Raw genomic sequence first — 21,401 nt, forward strand, 5'->3', positions numbered from 1 at the left:
ATACAGGAAATGTAACTAAATGAAGGCATTGAGGTAGGGGTCTGATAAACAGAGACTTAGAAGTTTGAGTACTGATGAGATATGTGAGAGAAAGGATGTAGTAAAGGCATACTCATTTTCCAGGAAAGGAGATTTTCTTATACCAGCAGATACTTCTTGCCACTCATTAGAGAGTCAAGCTGTGGAAGATGGAAAAAAAGAACCGTTGTCCCTTTTATTCATGGATGGAATAATACATACAGTACCTCAACTATGTAGGAAAGCGCTTCTGAGTTCTATCAGCAATTGAATGGCAGCGATATGATTATATTGTTGTCTAGTTTTCATTTTCCTGATTGCAAGTTTAGTTAAGTCATTTCTAATATTTGTTGGTCTTTCAGATTTCCTTAATGAACTTGTTTTGTTCATTTTTTTTGTGTATCCTTTCTCACTTTAGTATTAGCTGGTCTTTATGTGTGCATATCCTATTTATGAGTTACCAGTATGCTTCTCCCAGGTGATGGCTTCTCTCTATCTTTATATTCTTTACCTGGGAAATTTTAAATGTTAGTCTTGAGCATATCTGTGATTTTTTTCATCTAAATTAAGTTGTTTTAAACATGTAGATCTTTAGCCCAATCAGAATTTATTTGTACAATTTTACAGTTTTTACAAATATAGTTCATTTAAATTTTCTTTGATACTGATAAGCAGTTTCTTGAAATGTTTATTAAGTATTTTATCATTCTACCAATAAAGAATGATTCTAATGATTTTACAATTGTTATTGGTCTCTTTCTTAAAGGTTTATGAAAATTACTCATTTGAAGAACTGCGTTTTGCATCACCAACTCCTAAGAGGTAAAAATTACTTTTTTTTTTGCCAGTCCAGGGGCTTGAACTCAAGGCCTGAGCACTGTCCTTGGCTTCTTTTTGCTCAAGGATAGCATTCTGCCACTTGAGCCACAGCGCCACTCCTGGCCGTTTTATGTATATGTGGTAGTGGGGAATTGAACCCAGGGCTTCATGTAAACAAGGCAAGCACTCTTGCCACTAGGCTATATTCCCAGCCCCAAAAATTACTTTTTTGAAAGTACAGCTAAACATGTATTTTCAATTTCTTACCACTAGAAGTCATCCTGCCTTCCAACTTCACTCTTTATAAATTCTTTATAGCACTGTAAAATTTTTCAAGTAGAGATTTCTCAAATATAATAATGTTTAGATTTGATTGAATTTATAAGAATACAATTGAAATCTGTTTAAATTGTTTTAGGAAGGAGGAGATGAAAATTTAAATCTTGAGCATTTTGTAAATTATCATCATCAGAGGAGTTCAAGCTAATAAAATAGTAGTGAAGTTAAAGAAAGCCATAATGAAATCACAGAGAAATAAGAGAAAGTACTTCAAGAAGGTTAGCTGGGCTCCCGTGGTTCACATTGTAATCCTAGGTACTCTAGAGGCTGGGATCTAAAGATTGTTTTTCATGGCTAGCCCAAGCACACAACTCTGAGAGACTCTTATCTCTAATTAACTACCTAAAAGCTAGAAGTGGCCATGTGGTTCACAAGGTAGATTACTAGTAGGCCCTGAGTTCAAGCCTCAGTATGGGGGGCAGGCAGGTATGAGAGAGAATAAGTTGTAGCTACCAGATGTGACTGACAGATTACTGAGGCTAATGAAATGACTTAAAATTTGGGACACAGTGATGATTTCTGGCTTATATATCACTAATTGTGATGACTATCGGGAGCAGAAACCTATAAACAACTAATTATTAAAACAATGGAAATTTTAAAAATGGAGAGGCTGACTGTTAGTTCTTTAGTTACAGTTTGATGTAAAGGACAAAAAGAGATGTAAGACCTTAATAGAACCTAAGGCCAAGTTTTATAATGAAGAACATGGAGGAGGCATATGGCCAATGTGACAGACGTGGGCTAAACTAGCATCTTTCCTGTGACATGTCTATGCCACATGCTTTCTTTTCCTATTTTTTTCTAATAAACTTCTTGTCATCATTATTTTTAAAAAGTTATATTAAAATTTCTACATTAAAGAAATTATCAAATAAAGTATAAGAAATTAATGATGTACAAGTGAAAACAACAAAATAGTAGCATGGATGTATTAAGAGAAGAATCATAGCCCAAGCAATAGGGTTTATGGTAAGATCCAGGATGCTTGTTCCATTTTAACAGAAGAGCAGGTAAGGAAAAATAGGCTTAATAATTCAATTTAACCTGGAAGCTGTATCTCATGACTTGTTTTTTCCTTGCTGAAGAAAAAAAGTTAGTTCATGATCAACTGACTAAGGAAAAGAAATGCTGGAAATGTGAAGTTATAATGAAATGAAATCCAGCTGTTTTGGACTAGGGAAGCACAGTAGAGCAAGGCAGTATGATAATAAAATAAATATTTGCTAGAAACATAAGTCTTTGGATCAAAAGTGAATTTTCTTATAGCTGTTTCATTTCTTTGCAGGCCCAGTGAGAATATGCTGATCCGGGTGAATAATGATGGGACTTACTGTGCAAACTGGACCCCGGGGGCTATTGGGCTCTACACTATCCATGTCACCATTGATGGCATTGAAATAGGTACATAAAACACAATAAGTCACTTGGTACAAAAAGTAGAATCAAAATCTTCCTTCCATGGTAATTTTGCCCCTATGTTACACATATAGATTAGTAACTTATTTGTGGCTTCATTTGCTCCCTTAATATTCAATTAAAGCATTCCTAAAATGTGAATATTCTGTAGTAATTGCTGGTGTCTGCTCTGGCATTACAGCTCTCATGACCTCTTCACTTCATTTTCTGATATGTCAGTCTGCTTTCCTCCAAATTCTTGTATTTCCCGATGCTTTCTCTGTCTCTACCTTTTGGCTTATCTGTCTTTCTCTCTTTGCTGGGAACAGAAGTTATCTCACTCAACTGTGAAATTCTCAGATGAGTACCTGGCATAGAATGGCTGCTTAGTACATAAATGCTCTATGTAATAGAATAAGACTAGAATGAAAAAAAAGTTTACCAATATGATTACTTATAATCCTGTCCCTTGCTAGAAATACTCAAAAACTTGACTTCCTATGACCAGACAGATTTACAAGACATGAGAAATTCATATAGTTTACTTTAATATAGTAGGAGAAGTTGTACAACTAAAAATACTGTTTTTGTTCAACTTTTGTGAGATCTCTTGATTGGGGAAAAGAAAGACATAGGTAGACATAGGTATGTTCAGTTTTCTGTGAGTTCCATAGCTATAAGTTCAGCCAATTGCTCATCAAAAATACAAAAATAGGGCTGGGAATATGACCTAGTGGTAAAGTGCTCGCCTTGTACACATGAAGCCCTGGGTTCAGTTCCTCAGCACCACATATATAGAAAAACCTGTAAGTGGCGCTGTGGCTCAAGTGGCAGAGTGCTAGCCTTGAACAAAAAGAAGCCAGGGGCAGTGCTCAGGCCCTTAGTTCAAGCCCCAGGACTGGCAACAAAAACAAAACCAAACAAACAAAAATACAAAACACCTTTTAAAAAACCCAAACAATAAAAATAATTCTAAAAAACAAACAGAATTTATATATTTGTTTTAATTATTTTAAATAGTCTATGAATGTGTATACAATTAAGTCTCAGACCTTTTTCTTTTGTTGAATTTTATAGTTCTGTTACTTTTTTGACAGATGCTGCTCTTGAAGTAAAAGTGAAAGACCCACCAAAGGGGATGATTCCACCTGGAACTCAACTGGTCAAGCCAAAAACTGAAGCTCAGCCAAACAAGGTTAGCGTTGAATTAGTCAAAGGCTTTAAATTAGCCAAAAAATTTTAAACTTTTTCATTCATATTTTAAAATGTCCAGCAAACATCTAATATTTTATTTGTTTGACTTCACTATTTGTTTTCTAAATATTCTTGGAAAAGTTTGGAGAGTATTTTATGGTAATTTTAATCATTTAAATCATAGAAACTGTACTTTATTGTTTCTTTGTATAGTACTATAGTAATTTGTAAGTAATTTTGTATACTTTGTGTTACTCAGAATTTTCAATTAAGTATAAAATTTGCAAAGTTAAAATACCTTATACTATTAAAAAACTTATTTTTGTAGCGTCTAAAGAGTAATAGCCAGGCACCAGTGATTCATGGCTATAATCCTAGCTACTCAGAAAGTTGATATCAAGAGGACTGAGGTTCAAAGTCAGTCTGGAAAAAAAGAGGAGACTCCAATTTCCAAAATAACGAGCAAAGAACGTTGGCTAGCAGCATGACTCGAGAAAGAGTGCCAGCTGACCAAGCAATTACTCAAAAAAAAAAAAAAAATCCAGCACCCCACAAAAACAGCAACTAAAGAGATTTCATTAAAGGGACTGGGAATATGGCCTACTGGCAAGAGTGCTTGCATAGTATACATGAAGCCCTGGGTTCGATTCTCTACCAGCACCATATATATAGAAAATGGCCAGAGTGGCACTGTGGCTCAAGTGGCAGAGTGCTAGCCTTGAGCAAAGAGAAGCCAGGGACAGTGCTCAGGCCCTGAGTCCAAGGCCCAGGACTGGCAAAAAAAAAAAAGAAAGAAAAAGAGAGATTGCATAAGAAAATAAATATTGACTGTGATATGGTGGCAAATGTTAGCAATTTCAATTACTTGGGTTTCAGAGGCAGGAGCCTTAAAGTTAAACATCAGTTCTGGGAAAGCTAGTAAGCCTGATCTCAAAAACAAAGTACAAACAAAGGTCGGGGGGCATGGCTGAAATGGTAGCCTTAAGACCCTAGGTTCAATCTCCAGCACAGACAAACAAAGGAAAAATTGTGAATGAATTCATATTGCACTTTACTAAAAGGTAGTGAGTGACATCATTATCTTTTTTGCCATATGTCTTCAGAATTTAGACAGAAAACTACAAATGTATAATAATTTTCTTAAGTTTTCTCCAATAATATATATATTTCAATACTTAAAAATTATATTTCCATGATTGTCACAAATAAATTACTACTATTTGCAGAACAAAACAACCCACAAATGATTTTAGAAACATTTTCATATTTACATTGCTTTCAGATGTGTTTAATTTTTGTTTAGTACTCATGAGGTTTTAGTCTCATGTTTTTTTCTTTCTTTGCCTTTGGCAGGTTCGAAAATTTGTGGCCAAGGACAGTGCAGGGCTCCGCATTCGGAGCCACCCTTCCCTTCAGAGCGAGCAGATAGGCATAGTAAAAGTGAATGGAACTATCACTTTTATTGATGAGGTAATTCACAAGAAACTCTTGGTGATATATTTTGGGGAGACTTTTTTTTGCCTTGTTTGCACATTAATGTAATTACTACTAAGTTTCCTAATAGATTATATTTTAAGTAGTTTGAGAAATCTTTTGGAACTTGCTTTGTAGATTCTGTTCATTGAGTTTTAAACATTTTGTTGGTTCTCTTTTATCATAAATGTAGCAAAATTATACTTTGAGCATGAAAAGTACTCAGCTAAATATAGTAGTTACCACTTGTAGAAGTACTCACTGAAACTGGCCATAGCTATCCTTTATGAATGTATTTCTTTCTTTCTTTCTTTCTTTTTTTTGGTCTTTTCTTTTTTGGTACTGGGGATCAGACTCAGGACATTGCACTTGCTAGGCAAGTGCTTTGCCACTGAGCTACTTCCTAGCCCAAATGTATTTCTTTATTACTTCAACTTTACATAGTCTACAGCAGAATTTTATAGTAACACAACCAATTAACTTTTGAAAGTCAGATCAAAATTGAGGACAAAGAAGGCTTATCTTCTTGGGAGACTTTGGCTTTACTACTTAAGCTATTCATCTTAAATGTTATTTTCTTGTGCTTTAATTCTTAACAATTGTTTCTACAATTGCACCTAGTAAATTGTCATATTGCTTAGGCATAGCTTTCTGCCTTTTGTTTTTTAAAGAAGTTCTTTCAAATTTACTCTTTGCAAACCTGGATACTTAAATCTTTTTTCACTGCACACTTTACTTCCTTTCAGCTCTCTGGCACATGGGAGTTACAGTAGGGCATGGCTTGTTTTTGTTGCTTCCTTCCCATAGATCCACAATGATGATGGTGTGTGGCTGAGACTGAATGATGAGACAATAAAGAAGTATGTTCCTAATATGAATGGTTATACTGAAGCCTGGTGCCTCTCTTTTAATCAACACCTTGGCAAGAGCCTTCTGGTCCCTGTTGACGTAAGTAAAAGGTGGTTTTTAAAAACATCATAGGTACACTCTTTTGTCATTAAATAACTTTCTTTAATTAAGGCTTTTCAGTTCTGAGGTAACCCACTACTAACTAACTTACATATTAAGTGCTTGGATTGCTAAGGGCTTTTATGTAACAAGAATGGAATTTGACAGTGTCAAACCCCTTAATGCTTATTTTGATAATCACTAGCAAGAAGCAGTAAATTAAAACTAAGCTGTTGGGAACCAGCAGCTCACACCTGTAACCCTAGCTATTGAGGAGGCTGAGATCTGGAAGATCACAGCTTGAGGCTAGCCCGGACAATAAAGGTCACTAGACTCTATCTCCAAATAACCAGCAAAAATCAGGGCTAGAGCTGTAGCAAGTGTTATAGCTCCATTCCTAAATTCAAACCTTAGTACTACAAAGCCAAACAAGCAAAGCCTACTGAATTCCCATCAAAGAGGTAGGAAGTAAGAGTGCTTGATTATTTTTTTCCTTATTCACACTACTGCTTGGAATGAATTCCAAAATAAAATTTATGAAATGAAAATTACTATGCTTTCAGTAATACATGTGAATGTTTGTATGTTATTTTGGTATTATGCAATTCTCGTGTTATGTCTTGAGTTTAAATTGTTCTGTCTTGGCCTACAATACAATTATGTTAATATAAGATGCTTTTTCAGACTTGTGCTATATAGTATATACGTTAGTTATAGAGATAATTTGTTGAATACCTTTGATAAATGCAGTTTAAAAGATTACTGTGAAATGCAGTAGTAATCATACTTTTAAAATAACTTAACCAAAATATGATTTTGTGTTTTTAAAAATTTTTAAATCTTTTTATTATCTTTGAGTAGTTGAGAAAAGTGTTAGCATTCAACAAATTAGTTTATAAATACAATCTTGATTGATGTCATCCCTTTCATCATTCTTCCCCATCCCTCCCAATCTTAACCCTTCTTTACTCTCTAATGTATGTGTTACTGGTGACATTACATCTTATTTTTAAAAACTCAATATTCCATCAGCCAACTTTTTTAAAAATCAAGGTGAAATGTTTTATCACTTATATCACTCTTCTATGTATTGTATTTGTTTTTCTTCCTAATAGTCCAAAATAATACTTTTGAAAGCAATGGTTATATGAGATGATTCTTGGCAGAAGAACATTCTTTTGTGTGTTTGTTGTAATGGCACATTGGACATATATATCCAACACTCTAAAGAGTGTTGACTTCTTTACTAAAGTTAAAATGTGCAATGACATATATGTCATTGAAACACTGAATTTTAGATATGTCTTAAATTTTCTTAGATTTATATGTATGGCTAAAAGAAACAAAATAATTTCATCCTCAGGAAAAGAGGCTGTGTTCTTGAAGGGGAATAGTAATTCTGTATTATCCAAGGCAGCCAAATTGGGCTCAGATGGTTGGAAACCATGAGATATTATAACCAGAATTATGAAATGGTTATTTTTAAATGAGACAAAACTGTAACACAGATAAAGCAAGAAAATAAACAAAAGAGAAAGATCAAGAAGCACTGTGCAAACACCTTGATTTTAGTTTTGGAATATTTTATTCTACTATTTGATGCTTTTAAATCCCATGTTAGGACATATTTTATATTGTCATGTCTATGTAAGGTCTGAGAGAGAAGAGCAGTAACAAAAACAAGAGAGGAAGCTAAACAGAATAAGCCATACAAATACTTGCTAATAGGTTTTTCTTGGAATATGAATGAAGAGGTTAACTTATTAAACTTATTAATTTATTTGTAAACTGGATACTAGTGGCTCACATCTGTCATCCTAGCTACTCAGGAGGCTGAGATCTGAGCATTATGGTTTGAAGCCAGCCTGGGCAGAAAAGTTGCTGTGAGACTCTTATCTCCAATTAACTGCTCAAAAAACTAGAAGTGGAGCTCTGGCTCAGAGTGGTAGAGCCCTAGCCTTGAGCAAAAAGAGTTCAGGGACAGCACTCAGACCCTGAGTTCAAGCCCCACACCTGACATAAAAAAGAAAGACAAGTATTTGTAGACTATTGAAGAAAGTAAAATGAAGTGCCTTTGGGTATTTTTTAGTATTTTGGTATTTTTTTATATTGCCATAGGGTTCCACATTCCTGTAATGCACCTGAACTACATAGTGAAATGCTATCCCAAAATATATATATATATATATGCTATCCCAATATATATATATGATATATATATATATACCATCCTACCTACCTCCCTACACACACACACACACACACACACACACACACACACGTTGAGGAATGATGTTGAAGTTTTTAATGTAAATACTTCTTTAGTGTCTAGTATCGTAATGAAGCCTTAAATTTTTCTACTTCATTTTTAGTGACTTGAAAGATACTAATAGAAAAATAAGGAATAAAATATGTACATAAGGATACTGGAGAAATAAGAGATAGAATTAAGGGCACATTTGGAAAAATTCTTTCTATAAGGGAAGAAAGATGTGTATAGCAGTAAACATAAGTTGGGAAGGAAGGAGGGAGGGAAACAGTTTAGGAAGACCATATTTTGCTTAAAATATGAAAAAGAAATCCATTAGTTAAGAATGAGATGCTTTTGATTAGAAGATTTAGAGTTGCAGTGAAGATTTATAATAATACTAGAAAGAAACAGGAGAGACATATTACTAAAAACAAGTATGACTACTTTATGGTCACATTCCATTCAACTCCCCTGTAATCCTAAGTGTCCTGAATTAAAGCAGTAGGAGAAAATAGACTTGCTAGTCCTGATACAAGAACAGACAACCATGAGAAGGTGAAATCCAGCATGGTTTAAAATATAAGTAAACAGGGCTGGGAATATGGCCTAGTGGAAAGAGTGCTTGCCTCGTATACATGAAGCCCTGGGTTCAATTCCCCAGCACCACATATATAGAAAATGGCCAGAAGCAGTGCTATGGCTCAAGTGGCAAAGAGCTAGCCTTGAGCAAAAAGAAGCCAGGGACAGTGCTCAGGCTCTTGAGTGCAAGGCCCAGGACTGGCAAAAAGATAGATAGATAGATAGATAGATAGATAGATAGATAGATAGATAGATAGATAGATAGATAGATAGATAGATAGATAAACAAATGGCTAGTCCAGGGAATTGGGGAACCCTAGAGCAATATAATCAGTACAGTGTGCAGTGAAGAACTGGCTACAGGCAGTTTACATGATAAGGTAGACTTGTGTTTGATTTCAGAGAATAGTTTGATGGAAAAGATGGTCCATTACATTGCCTGTGAAGGCAGCTACAGTACAGCTCAAGTGAAAGTCACTGGAATTGCCTAAGTCTAAGAACTCTTATTAGGAAGTTGGAAAATCAGCCACATGAATATGGAAAAGATGATTGTAACACTATGACCTACCTGATTACAAATGAAAGTTGTTTTGCCACTAGAAGTATCATGGAGCATAAAGTGATGCTAGGAATAGGCAGAGTTTGATTTGGAGTCAGACAGGCATAGAGCACTTTAATATACAAACAAGAGCATAGGTAGATGAAAAGGACTTCTTATACTTTAGGTATAAGAGGCTATTGAGGAGCTAGTGTGGAAAAATTAACTTGCCTACCTAGTTGCCAGTGGCTCACATCTGTAATCTTAGCTACTCAGGAGGCTGAGACTCAAGGAATGAGGTTCAAAGCCAGTCCAGGCAGAAAAGCCCAAGTTTTGTCTCGAATAACCAGCAAAAACAGCTGGAGTGACTATGTATATTTTAATTAGTAGAGCACCATCTATGAGCCAGAAAGCCAAACAGAGTTTGAGGCCTTGAGTTCAAGTCCCAGAATTGCTCATTATCTGGCCCACAGATTCCAAATAGATCTGCTATAAAGATGTTTCTGTTATAGCTGTTAGGTGAATACCCATACAGAGATCTAGTATAGACAGGAACAGGTTTTGTCTTTTAAAGTTTTATCTATCTAGGTGAGCAGAGGCTTTGTATTCAGTAACCTTTAAATGTATTACTCTGCAAGGCTAAACTTAGGGCTTAAAGGGAAAAATTACCTTCTTTAGTACATTTGTGAAATAAATTGTAAGTATGGACGATAAATATGAAACTCAATTTAGTATAAGTGTATTAGAAATAATCAAAGATCAATGCTACTAATTTAAAAAATAGAAAAATACTGAAAAGTTGCCTTCAGTAATCCTTACACTTACCTTTTCAACCTCTTATAAACAATTTTATATTCCCATAAAGATGTACCTTAATTGGATCTTGACTGGAGTTGGAGAATTCATTGGGGTAGGGACTGGAAACTTGGACAATAACTGAATACTTGGTCAACTACTGAGAAACAATATAATTATCTCAATTCAATTTGGAATACGTTTTAAAGTAATTTTATTACATTGTGTGTTTACTTGAATTTTAGAACTCTTGTTTTCATTGCAGCTTTGTACTTTAGCTAAAGTGTGTCCTTAAATACCATTATTTTGCTAAGATATGTTAGTATCCAAATTGATGTTTATAACTTTTTAAAGTAATTTTTAAGTCAGTTGGAGAAATAGCTAAATAGATGAACACCATAGATCCTTTGTGCATTCATTGTATGCTAGAGCTTTCTGCCATTGGTTGTATGGATGGATGGATGTGTGTATGTGTGTATGTATGTATGTCCTGGGGCTTGAACTCTTGGCCCTGGCTCTGTCCCTGGGCTTCTTTTGTTCAGGGCTAGTGCTCTACCACTTGAGCCACAGTGCTACTTCTGGCTTTTTTGAGTAGTTTAGTGGAGTCAAGAGTCTCATGGACTGCCCAGACTGGCTTTAAACCTCGATCCTCAGATCTCAGCCTCCTTAAGGGTGTGAGCCACTGGCACCCAGCTCTGCCCTGGGTTTTATATAGCACACTTAATTTTACATCATTGTTTTCATTTCCTTTATCTACTTTTCTTCCATTTTTCTAACATTTTTTCTAGTTGATTTCTTCTCTGTATTTGGGAATACACTCTGCATTCTATAATAACAGTATAGTCATTGATTTTTTAATTGATCATTCAATAGTTAATTTGCTGAATCGTGTGTGTGTGTGTGTGTGTGTGTGTGTGTACATGTACCAGAGCTTGAACTCAGGGCCTTGTACTCTTAACTTGGCCTTTTGCTCAGGCTGGCACTCTTTTCACTTGACTCACCTCCAGTTCTGGCTTTTTGGTAATTAATTGGATATGAGTCTCTCAGATTTATGTGCCTGGGTTGGCTTTGAACCATGATCTTCAGATCTCAATCTACTTAGTTGTTAGGATTATAGGTATATGTCACCAGTGCCCAGCTATTGAATTCTTTTGAATACCAAATACTAAAGTGAGAGGGTTTAGGTGGAGAGACAGAGGGAAAAATTCAGAATAAATATAAGATACAGATCTTGCTTTGAGGCAACTCACTCTATTATGTAGCTGACAAACTACAGATATTTAAGTTGTTCATATATTTAAGTTGAATTGGGATAAGTTTTGGAATAGCCTAATTTAGGATATGAAATTAGAAGTGAACTTCAAAAGTTGCCAATGAAAACATAAATAGAGTAATTACAGAAAATTAAATGTCCAGAGTGATATAACATGGTATGTTTGGGACCTGGTGAATAATTGATACAGGTGAGGCAAAGGATTAGTAGAGGAAAATTATTTTCTCCATTCTAATGAGACCCTGAGTCTGTGGAAATAGAAAAGGCTTCTTTTTCCAACTTCTCACATTATGTAGTTCATTTTTTTCTGCTTTTTTTGTATCTATATTTTCCCTTGTTTCTGTTTTTAAGCCCCTATAGGCAAGAATTATTTAAGATCACTTCTTTCTCATATTTATTTTTTCCAAAATGTTAAATATTACACTTTATCCATAGTAATCACGCAACATTCGTTAATATCCAGTGTAGTTTTTAAAATTCAGTATGATCATACTGCTTCAATCATATAACTTTAAACTACCTAGTTAAACAGTGTAAATATTCAAACATTAATGAGTGAATAAGAATGGATAGCAGGATATGATAGCTAGATAACTAGATAGCTAGATAGATAGGCAAGTAAGTCTATCTGTAAAAGCATACCGGAAAGGTTTATTTTAAATTAAAATTCTAATGGTTTGGAAACTAAGCATGTGATTCTAGCCAAATTTCTCATACAGTATGGGAAACAAAAGTAAAAGAAAGAGAACAAATAGTATATATGATATGAGACATTTGCCTGCCTAGAATCAAGAAAATTTTATTTTGAAATCAAGTGTACTTTTATAATACATTATTAATATGTAAGACTTATGTGCTAGATCTGGCAGTTCGTCAAAAATGACAAATGTCTGTTTGAGTAGTAGAGTAGACTAGAAAGACTATATCAGTGATATTCCAAGATGTCCTATTTTCTGAATGAACACTCATCAAAATTCTTGCATCAGGAACTGGGGTATCTGAATATCTCTGGTCATTTACATAAATCAATTCATATTTAGGCTAAGAGGTGTTTACACATAGGAAGTATGCTGATATTCTATACATTAGGGATTTAAAGAAGAAATGAAGGAAAAATATAATTTTGTGATTAGCATGCGTACTTGGTAAATTTATCCTTCCATTTCTTCATAGCCAGCCATTCTTTTATAATACCTAATCATTCTTGGCAGTACAGGGTTTATGCACCTCAAATTTCCTGGCTTTGTTTTGTTAATGGGTTTGTGTGTTTGTGTGTATTGTGTGCATATACAATGCCTGTGTTATAATCTTAGTAATAGCAAATCCTTGCTTAATACAGCAGTAATATATGTGCGTATCCTAAGATGGTTATAACCTGCTTCTTTTTGTTCTTTAATGTTTTAGTTTCTTAAATAGAATGAGAGTAAAAGGCAGTGAAAACAGCACTGTTGACTAACATGTGCTATAATTAATATTCTTGATTGTTTTCTCTGCTTTAAAATTGATAAGGTTTAGCTTTGTTGTTATCAGGCAGAGTGAAAAGAGTGTTTTGTTGTTTTCCATGTGCATTTGGCAAGTTTGATCATGGATTTTTCTCTCTGATGATTATTAACCTATTTCATGTCTTCTGTGCCAATTGTCAATTTGGAATTACAATTTGATGCTTGTTAATATAGTAGGCTTATGCTTTTGTACTTTTGCCTTAATTTTCTATTTTCCTGATTCAAATTAAAAGAGATTTAAGAATAACCTGATTCAAAGTAATACTTGTGCATTTGTGTGTGCATGGGTGTATAAATATCTTTGTTCAGAGCAATATGAATGGAATTATACAAAATGAAAGCTCAGTCATATAATTCAGTAAAAAACTGAGACTTTGGAGAAATTATTTTTTGTATGTTCCTATTATTATACTAAAACACTCCTGAAATTTCCAAAGAAAACTATTTTATTTTTGAACTCCACCTTTTATGTAGTAAGCCTTTTTTACTTGATAGATTGAAGTTAATCTTGCAGTATTCTAGTGTGACTATATTTACACTTGCAAAAACTCAAGGGAAATATGTCAAATTTGGATTTCATATAATTAAAAGACAAAATTATTGGGAATTACTACCGTGATTGGAAGTTACATTAGTTTCTTATATCATTGTACATGTTATTGGCCCAATGGACAAGTAAGTTTGCACAGTTAATTCAAAGAGTTATCAGTCAGTTTCCACACTAGTTCTTTTTATTTTCCTGTGCTGTTATTAGAGTTTGGCTTCAGGACCTGGGCTTGAACTCAGGGCTGGGGTGCTGTTCCTGAGCTTTTTCATTCAGTGCTGAAACTCTGCCACTTGAGCCACAGCTCCATTTCTGGCTTCTTGGTGTTTAGTTGGAGATAGTCTCACAGACTCTCCTGCCTGGGCTGGCTTGAAACCATGATCCTCAGAGCTCAGCCACTTCTGAGTAGCTAGGATTGGAGAAGTGAGCCAATGGTGGTAAATTATTATACAGAAACTCATTTTTTCTCTTTTATTGTTCTGTATTTCTGAACTGTATGTATATGGATGTGTAGATGTCTGTACATATACACTACATACATACACAGGCACATACACATACATTAGGAAAAGAAAGAACTAGAAAATAGTAAATATTCTCATTTTCTCAAATGATTCATAGTTCACTACTTATGATGTTTCTTTGTTCAAATCTTAGGTTATGGTAATTTTATTAACATTTTGAGTCTTCTTTTTAGTCCAAAGAAAATAACCATTTATTGCAGCATTTAAGCAGTGGAAGTATGCAACTGTTTCTCATAAAATTTTGACGTGGATTCAGATAAGTGTAGATTGATAGCATGATACATCTATTTAAAATATTTAAATTGTCATGAAATCATTTTATATCCTGGGTGTATAGAGGTGCATACCTGTAATAACCCCCAAGAAACTGAGGCAAGGAGGACTGTAACTTTCAAACCAGCTTGGTCTAAATAGCCAGGCCATTGTAGAAAAACACAAGAAAACATTTTGTAAACAATTTTACCTTTTTTATATCATGTTACTGTGTTTGTTGTTCTCTAGGAAAAGTTTGGAATCTCACTACAGAGATTTGAATGCCAGTAATCTCCAGATTTTTCTATATAAAAATATAGACCTGTCTTTTGATATAAAGATGCAGAATATGTCTTTATATTTAACAATTTATAGAAGGAAGTAAAATTGAAAAATGACTTAGTTTTTTGTTTATTTTTACTTTTGTACTATTTATTCCTTAAAAAGTGACAATTCCTTCATATATACCATATCTATGACATTATTACTTATAATAATGGTTTTATTTTCTATATGATCTGCATTGTTCAAATCTTTTTTATATAAAACAGAAGACTGTTTACTGTCTTAAATTTATCTTGTACTAGACAAATCATTTCTTAAGGAGTTTTAAGGTTTCCTTCTTCCATTGATAGTATTGCAGCAAAGTCTGGCTCTTGAGTTTAGTAAATGGCATGACACACTATATCCATGGAGAGCTTTTCACAGAAGTTATTTTTCAGAACTTCTTTGGTGTATGATTTACTCAGGTGGCTTCAGTTTCACATTAGTAAAACACTTTGTGTTTTGGTGCTCGAGTACAGAATAATATTGTGACTATCAATGCATCTTCTGCAGATTATCTCTCCTGTTCCCTTTCTTTGTTGATATTTTTCTTTTTTAAACTTTGTCGCTCAGAATATCTTTAATGCTAGCCAAGGAGTCAGGGATTTGGACGTATTTTCATGGACTTCCAAAGCTTTTTTTCCCCAGGTGAGTTAATTATAAGGAGAAATCATACATTAATCAGATAATTTTAGCATGTACAGCACATTTTAAATTATCTCATTGAAGGTTTCAGTTAGGGGTAATAGAAATTTCTTACAGAAACTCTTTGTATGAAATTCTGTAGTTGAGTTTATTACCAAATAAGTTTAAATGAAACACATATGACTTCTCAATTGCTGTATTTAGTTTTTTGCTAACTTCTTCAACAGTTACATCTGCGTTTTACATTTTCAAAGCTAACTGATTGAGGTGATAATATTTCTTCTCTTTCACGTTGCCCCTTTGAACTTTCATCCGAGAATGGGATGGGAATAGACAAGATAAAAATAATACTTACATTCACCAGTTTTATACACTGGTGCTTGAGTCTCATATTTGTATATTGAAGCAAGTATTTTATGATTGCTTGAGAATAATAGCACAGTTCCATGGTTTTGTCTATTTAGATACTGTTTAATGTAACTATTAGATGTACTTTCTTTGCTATTAATATATTTAGGCTTATTGATGATTAAAAATATTAACTATTTTAATAGAAGCTGTCATGTATTGTCTTTCAGTAAATAGCTAATACTTATTAGGTTTGCCAGGATGTACCTAGATTGTTAACCTGAATGAGCAAACTTATAATTACTAAATTATAACTAAATGCTACAGGAATATCATTAAATAAAACCAAAATAGTTTTTTGCTAAATTTATGTATATTTGCTATTATTTTAATGTGGTCATGTAACTCAAAAATCAGTTTATGAAATAGGACAAAACTGCCTCTTGCAACTATGAAATAACATTATGTATTTAATGAAATCAGTCACTCATAGGATTTTTTAAATGTTTAATATGAAAATATTGTGCACATGGGAAGACTATTTAAAGTTTGCATCTTACACTCAGTTTTTACTGTAAATGTTCATATAGTTGTACAAGAATAGCTACTAGAAATAGACATGGCTTTTTATTTAAAAATTGATGGTACTTTTGAAGAATAAAACTAGTCAATAAAATTTTATCTTGCATAATATTTTCTATTTTTATTGAGCTTATAATATTATTAAATATTACTGTTAACCTAATTGTGTGTATCTTATTATTGTCTCTTTCATTGTTTGAATATAATCAAGTCAGTATTTCTATATTTACAAGTTCATTTTTAAAGTTGCTTTAATGGAGTTAATGGCAGTGGAAGAATCTCATTATGAAACTGTTACTCTAATTTATTTGAGAAGAGAAAATATGTCTAGGTTAATATTCTTTAATATGTTGCATTTTGAAACAATCACAACAGTTTCAACATAAAATGTAGAAAAAGTTTTCTTTGATATTCAAAGTCACTTTTCACTAATATAAATAAAAATGCATTTTATTTATTCAAGATACATCCATGCTAATATTTGTTCTCTGCTAAAATATAATATTTTTCTGTTATTGGCTTGAATATATAACTTCATAGTAATGGCACAACAAATTGTGAAATGCATTTTCATTTGTAGCATATTAAAAACCATTATTTGTTAAAATCTTGTAAACATTCTTCTTTCAGTCATAACTAGCAAATACTGAGATGTGGCTGTATTTATGCATTTTATTATCTTTGTTTATAAATAAGTATATTTTCTCTACTTATAATTATTACAAAGTGTAAAGAAATTTGTATTTACACTTACATATAATAATGTTTCAACATTGATTCAAAATTACTTAATTGTGGTTGGCATGATTATTTTTATTTATTTTTCCTTTTGTGCCAGTACTGGGACTTGAACTCAGGGCCTGGGCACTGTCCCTTAGCTCTTTTTGCTCAAAACTGGTGCTCTACCAGTTAGGCTACAGCTCCACCCTGGACTTTTTAATGGTTAATTGGAGATAAGAATCTCAGACTTTCCTGACAGGCTGGCTTTGAACCATGATCCTTATATTTCAGCCTCCCGAGTAGCTAGGATTATAGGATTGGCACCAGTGTCCAGCTGCTCTTTTAAATATATATTACATATTTCATGTATATTCTTTTGAATATTAATTAAAAGTTAAAAGGAAAATCAGAGTACATTACTTTATTTCTCAAATTATAAAATTAAAAGCCAGTTATTCAGTTACAGGTATATAATATTTTCTGCCCTATTTTCTTCCAATTTGTTTTAAAATATCATTAGATATTTTAAAAACTGAAATATTCTTTAATAGTATTGACTAATATTTTATTGTTAGACATATGTTCTCTTTTTTGACTGGCAGTATCATACACTTGCTATGAAAGCTATTATTTATTAGAAGAATTTTGAGCATGAGAATAGATTGTATTTTGTTCATTTTTCTTTTCCTATTCAAACTTCCAGGAACCTAAAACTAATACTGATGACTTTTTCAAAGACATAAACTCCTGCTGCCCACAGGAAGCATCAATGCAAGAACAAGAGATGCCATTTCTGCGAGGAGGGCCAGGGATGTACAAGGTAGTGAAGACAGGACCTTCAGGTCACAACATCAGAAGCTGCCCTAACCTTAGAGGTATCCCAATTGGAATGTTAGTTCTGGGAAACAAAGTCAAAGCAGTGGGAGAGGTATGGATTCTTGTAGCTTCATGACTTTTAAGATACTCATTTTCAACTACTTTCATTTATGATTCAACCAATCATCTCCTTTCAGGTGTTTAAATGTTGATGTTCTTGATCTTATATTTGAAATACTAACAATTTTTCTTTGCTTTTTTCTGGAAATTTTATTCTTAAAATTATTCTGTGTTTATTACATTTATGTTAAATAGTTTGTAGTGTGTATATAAGTGTTCAGTATTTGCATATATATTGTGAGTACAACTGTATTATATTGTTTTGGGTTAAAAGAATTTAAGATATTTTACGTGAATTGGTTTGGAGGTGTGATAAGATATAAAAGGTTTTTTAAAAAAGACATAAAAGGTTTCATTTCTTTGTTCACATTCACAGGTCTCACTGAAGTCCTGAGCAAATAAAATTGTTCTTTAGACCACTGAGGCACTTGCCTCAGTTGATAAGCTTGAAGATGTAGTGTGTCATGCTATTTCTAAGGGTCAGGGTCATTTTCAATTTGCTGTATAGCTACTATCAACCTAAATAATAGCAAGTATGGTATGTTAAGGCATTTTAGACACACAAACATTTTAAAAATTGCTATGTATGCTGGGAACCACTTATAATTATTTAGAGATTATCTTTGTTCTCTAAAAAGTATTTTTTAATTGAAGGCTTACATAAGTAGTATTTTAAAGAGCTTTTAATTAATTTTTGTTTTACCTCAGGCTGTGGTCTTAATTTCAGAAACATAATTTCACAATAGGAATGTAATGGAATGATTACACTGTTCAAAAACACTTAAGCTTTTTACTAGCTTTCAGCCTAAGAACCAAGCCAATCAATCATGCTTTTTGTTGTATGTACCAGGTAACCAATTCTGAAGGTACATGGGTGCAGCTGGATAAGAACAGCATGGTAGAGTTCTGTGAGAGTGATGAAGGAGAGGCATGGTCCTTAGCTAGAGACAGAGGCGGAAACCAGTACCTCCGGCATGAAGATGGCAAGTTGGCTTAAATTTGTGATTTACTTTGATTAACCTTTGAAATACACAAATTTAACATTACATTAAACAAAGGGTTTGAAAATCTTGAAACTATCAAAATTGGCTTGTAAAATAAATGAATACTAAATGAATGCCCATGAAAAAAGAAACTTGAAACATGGGGCTCCATCTTTCTTAAAAACGGTCTTTTTGTTTTATTAATAGGAATTTGTATCTCTTTTTCTTTGCAAGTCCAGGACTTTCTACCCTTTCTACCAAGAACTGGAAATTTAGTTTTCAAATCATAATTCTCATTACTTCTCCCAGACAAGTTAATCTGATTGTGTTTTATCAAGGGAATGAATGTTAAATAAATGCATAGCATCTTTTGGGGGTTTTCTACCCTGTTGTTAGATTTTTTTTTAAAATTTTTTTTATCACGAGACTAGGACTTGAACTTGGTACCTTGACACTTTACTCACTGGCTGCTGGTTACTGACTGAAGCATACTTTCAACCCCTGTTAGATTTTTAACTTTCAGCTCTGTTTTTCAACATTAATCTTGTTTTTTGTCTTCCACTCCTTATTCTCCTAGTGGCGAAGTGTTATTTTTCAAAGTTTAGATAGTGTAATTGCTTTGGGAAAGCTGTTATTGACCTTCATAATACCAAAAATAAACCCTCTGAGTTTCCAAAGTTGTAGCTGTTAAAACAAAGATTATATTGAAGTTAAATTTTATTCTTTAATATACACATTGTGGGTCTGTTTTGGCCAGGCACAAGGTTTTATCTAATTTAAAATACTCTATGGTGAAAATATTTTTATACTATATTTAGAAATATTGAAGATACTTGTTTCTATTTGTACATATAAACAAAATTATTGTTTTTGCTTTGTTGGTCGTGGGGCTTGAACTTAGGGCCTAGGTGCTGTCCCTGAACTTTTTCATTCGAAGTTAGTGCTCTACCACTTTGAGCCACAGTGCCATTTCCAGTTTTCTGGTGGTTAGTAGGAGAGAAGAGTTTCACGGACTTTCTTTCCTGGGCTGGCTTCAAACTGTAATCCTCAGATTTCAGCCTCCTGAGTAGTTAGGATTACAGGTGTGAGCTACCAGCACCTGGCTTACAAAACTATTTTGATTTCTACTTCATTGGGTATTTAACTTTAGTTTTGTGACGTGCTCTCATATACATTATTTACCGTTATAATATCCATAAATATTAGTATATGTTTAATGTCTCCTGCTATAATTAAAGTAAATTGGCTACTTAAGAACATTTTATATGTTCTCTCAGTGTTACATGTATGTCAGATGCTCTGTCAATATCATGTCAGATGCTCTGTCAATATTACATATATGTCAGATGCTTTGTCAATATTATATATATGGCATAGGCTATGTCAGTGTTAAGCTGACCCAACTGGGAAATAGACAAATCAGAGCTAAATATGAGGGGTTTTTCTGAATCTAACTATCATAAAATCTTTCTTAAAATTTTCTCTCTGATGCGAATAGGGAAAAATACCACATAAGAGAGTAACGTTATAGTTGTTGCTTTTGTTCTAGAACAAGTTCTTCTGGATCAAAATTCTCAAACTCCTCCTCCAAGCCCCTTCTCAGTTCAAGCCTTTAATAAAGGGGCAACTTGCAGTGCCCAAGGATTTGATTATGGACTTGGAAATAATAAAGGTAGGTCTTTTAAAATGAGGCTTGTCCTTATCTAACTTTAGTAATTTTTTGTTACTTCTTCATCCAGTATTTTTTTGTTTGCCAATTCATAAGAAATTAAAATTTGTACTTAGAAAACTAATGATTGAAATATTTAGAAAAGTGTTATTTTCACAGTGTTTTATGTTTTGGGGTTTGCATTGTTTGGTTTGGTTTGGTGTGCCCAATTTTAGTTTAAATTCGTGGGCGTTCTTGTTTAGATTTTTTTCTGTTATAAAAATATTCACTTTGAATTTATAGTCTAAAGATTCTATGTCACTTTAGAATAATTTAATCATGAAAACTTTTCAAAAGAGTAATATTAGTGAGCAGCAAAGAATTTCCTTAAAGGATACATTTAACAAATCAGAATCTCAGCTTTAACTATGTATGATTTTATGTTTCTAACTTGGCTATATTAATTTAGAATTACATGAAATGTTGTTTGAATTTAGTATGTATCATGAAACTAGAAAATTTTTAAAAGAAAAAACAGAAGTGATAAGCATTTCAGTACCAGGCCTTAGAGATAGATAGATAGATATTTTTATTGAAGAGACAAGTATCACAATTGAAATAATCAATTTGGAATAATTTGTATGAAATTTTACCCAAAATTGAATTTCTGGGTAAATTTGAGCATATCTTGTTCTTTCTAATCCTGGTAACACATGTTTGAGTAGAGAGATAAAGTAACTCACATGGAAGTAATTTGACTTTACAAGT

The 21,401-nt window shown here is 33.2% G+C and overlaps 1 protein-coding gene across 9 annotated transcripts in view; it reads left to right on the top strand.

The window, feature by feature from the left end:
- The window catches only part of Mycbp2 (MYC binding protein 2), a 225,101-nt gene that overhangs the window by 139,460 nt on the left and 64,240 nt on the right, over positions 1 to 21,401 (top strand). For 6 of the 9 annotated variants that reach the window (XM_048341209.1, XM_048341210.1, XM_048341212.1 and 3 more), the window contains 9 exons: positions 785 to 840; positions 2,465 to 2,580; positions 3,672 to 3,769; positions 5,122 to 5,238; positions 6,049 to 6,189; positions 15,345 to 15,419; positions 17,770 to 17,994; positions 18,853 to 18,985; positions 20,535 to 20,657. In XM_048341209.1, coding sequence (XP_048197166.1) covers positions 785 to 840; positions 2,465 to 2,580; positions 3,672 to 3,769; positions 5,122 to 5,238; positions 6,049 to 6,189; positions 15,345 to 15,419; positions 17,770 to 17,994; positions 18,853 to 18,985; positions 20,535 to 20,657 — 1,084 coding nt within the window. The remainder of the gene's footprint in view (positions 1 to 784; positions 841 to 2,464; positions 2,581 to 3,671; positions 3,770 to 5,121; positions 5,239 to 6,048; positions 6,190 to 15,344; positions 15,420 to 17,769; positions 17,995 to 18,852; positions 18,986 to 20,534; positions 20,658 to 21,401) is intronic. The other 3 variants (XM_048341213.1, XM_048341214.1, XM_048341217.1) reach the window with 1 other exon arrangement.

This window comes from Perognathus longimembris, chromosome 3 (assembly GCF_023159225.1).
Source record: "Perognathus longimembris pacificus isolate PPM17 chromosome 3, ASM2315922v1, whole genome shotgun sequence".
NCBI classification, from domain to species: domain Eukaryota; kingdom Metazoa; phylum Chordata; class Mammalia; order Rodentia; family Heteromyidae; genus Perognathus; species Perognathus longimembris.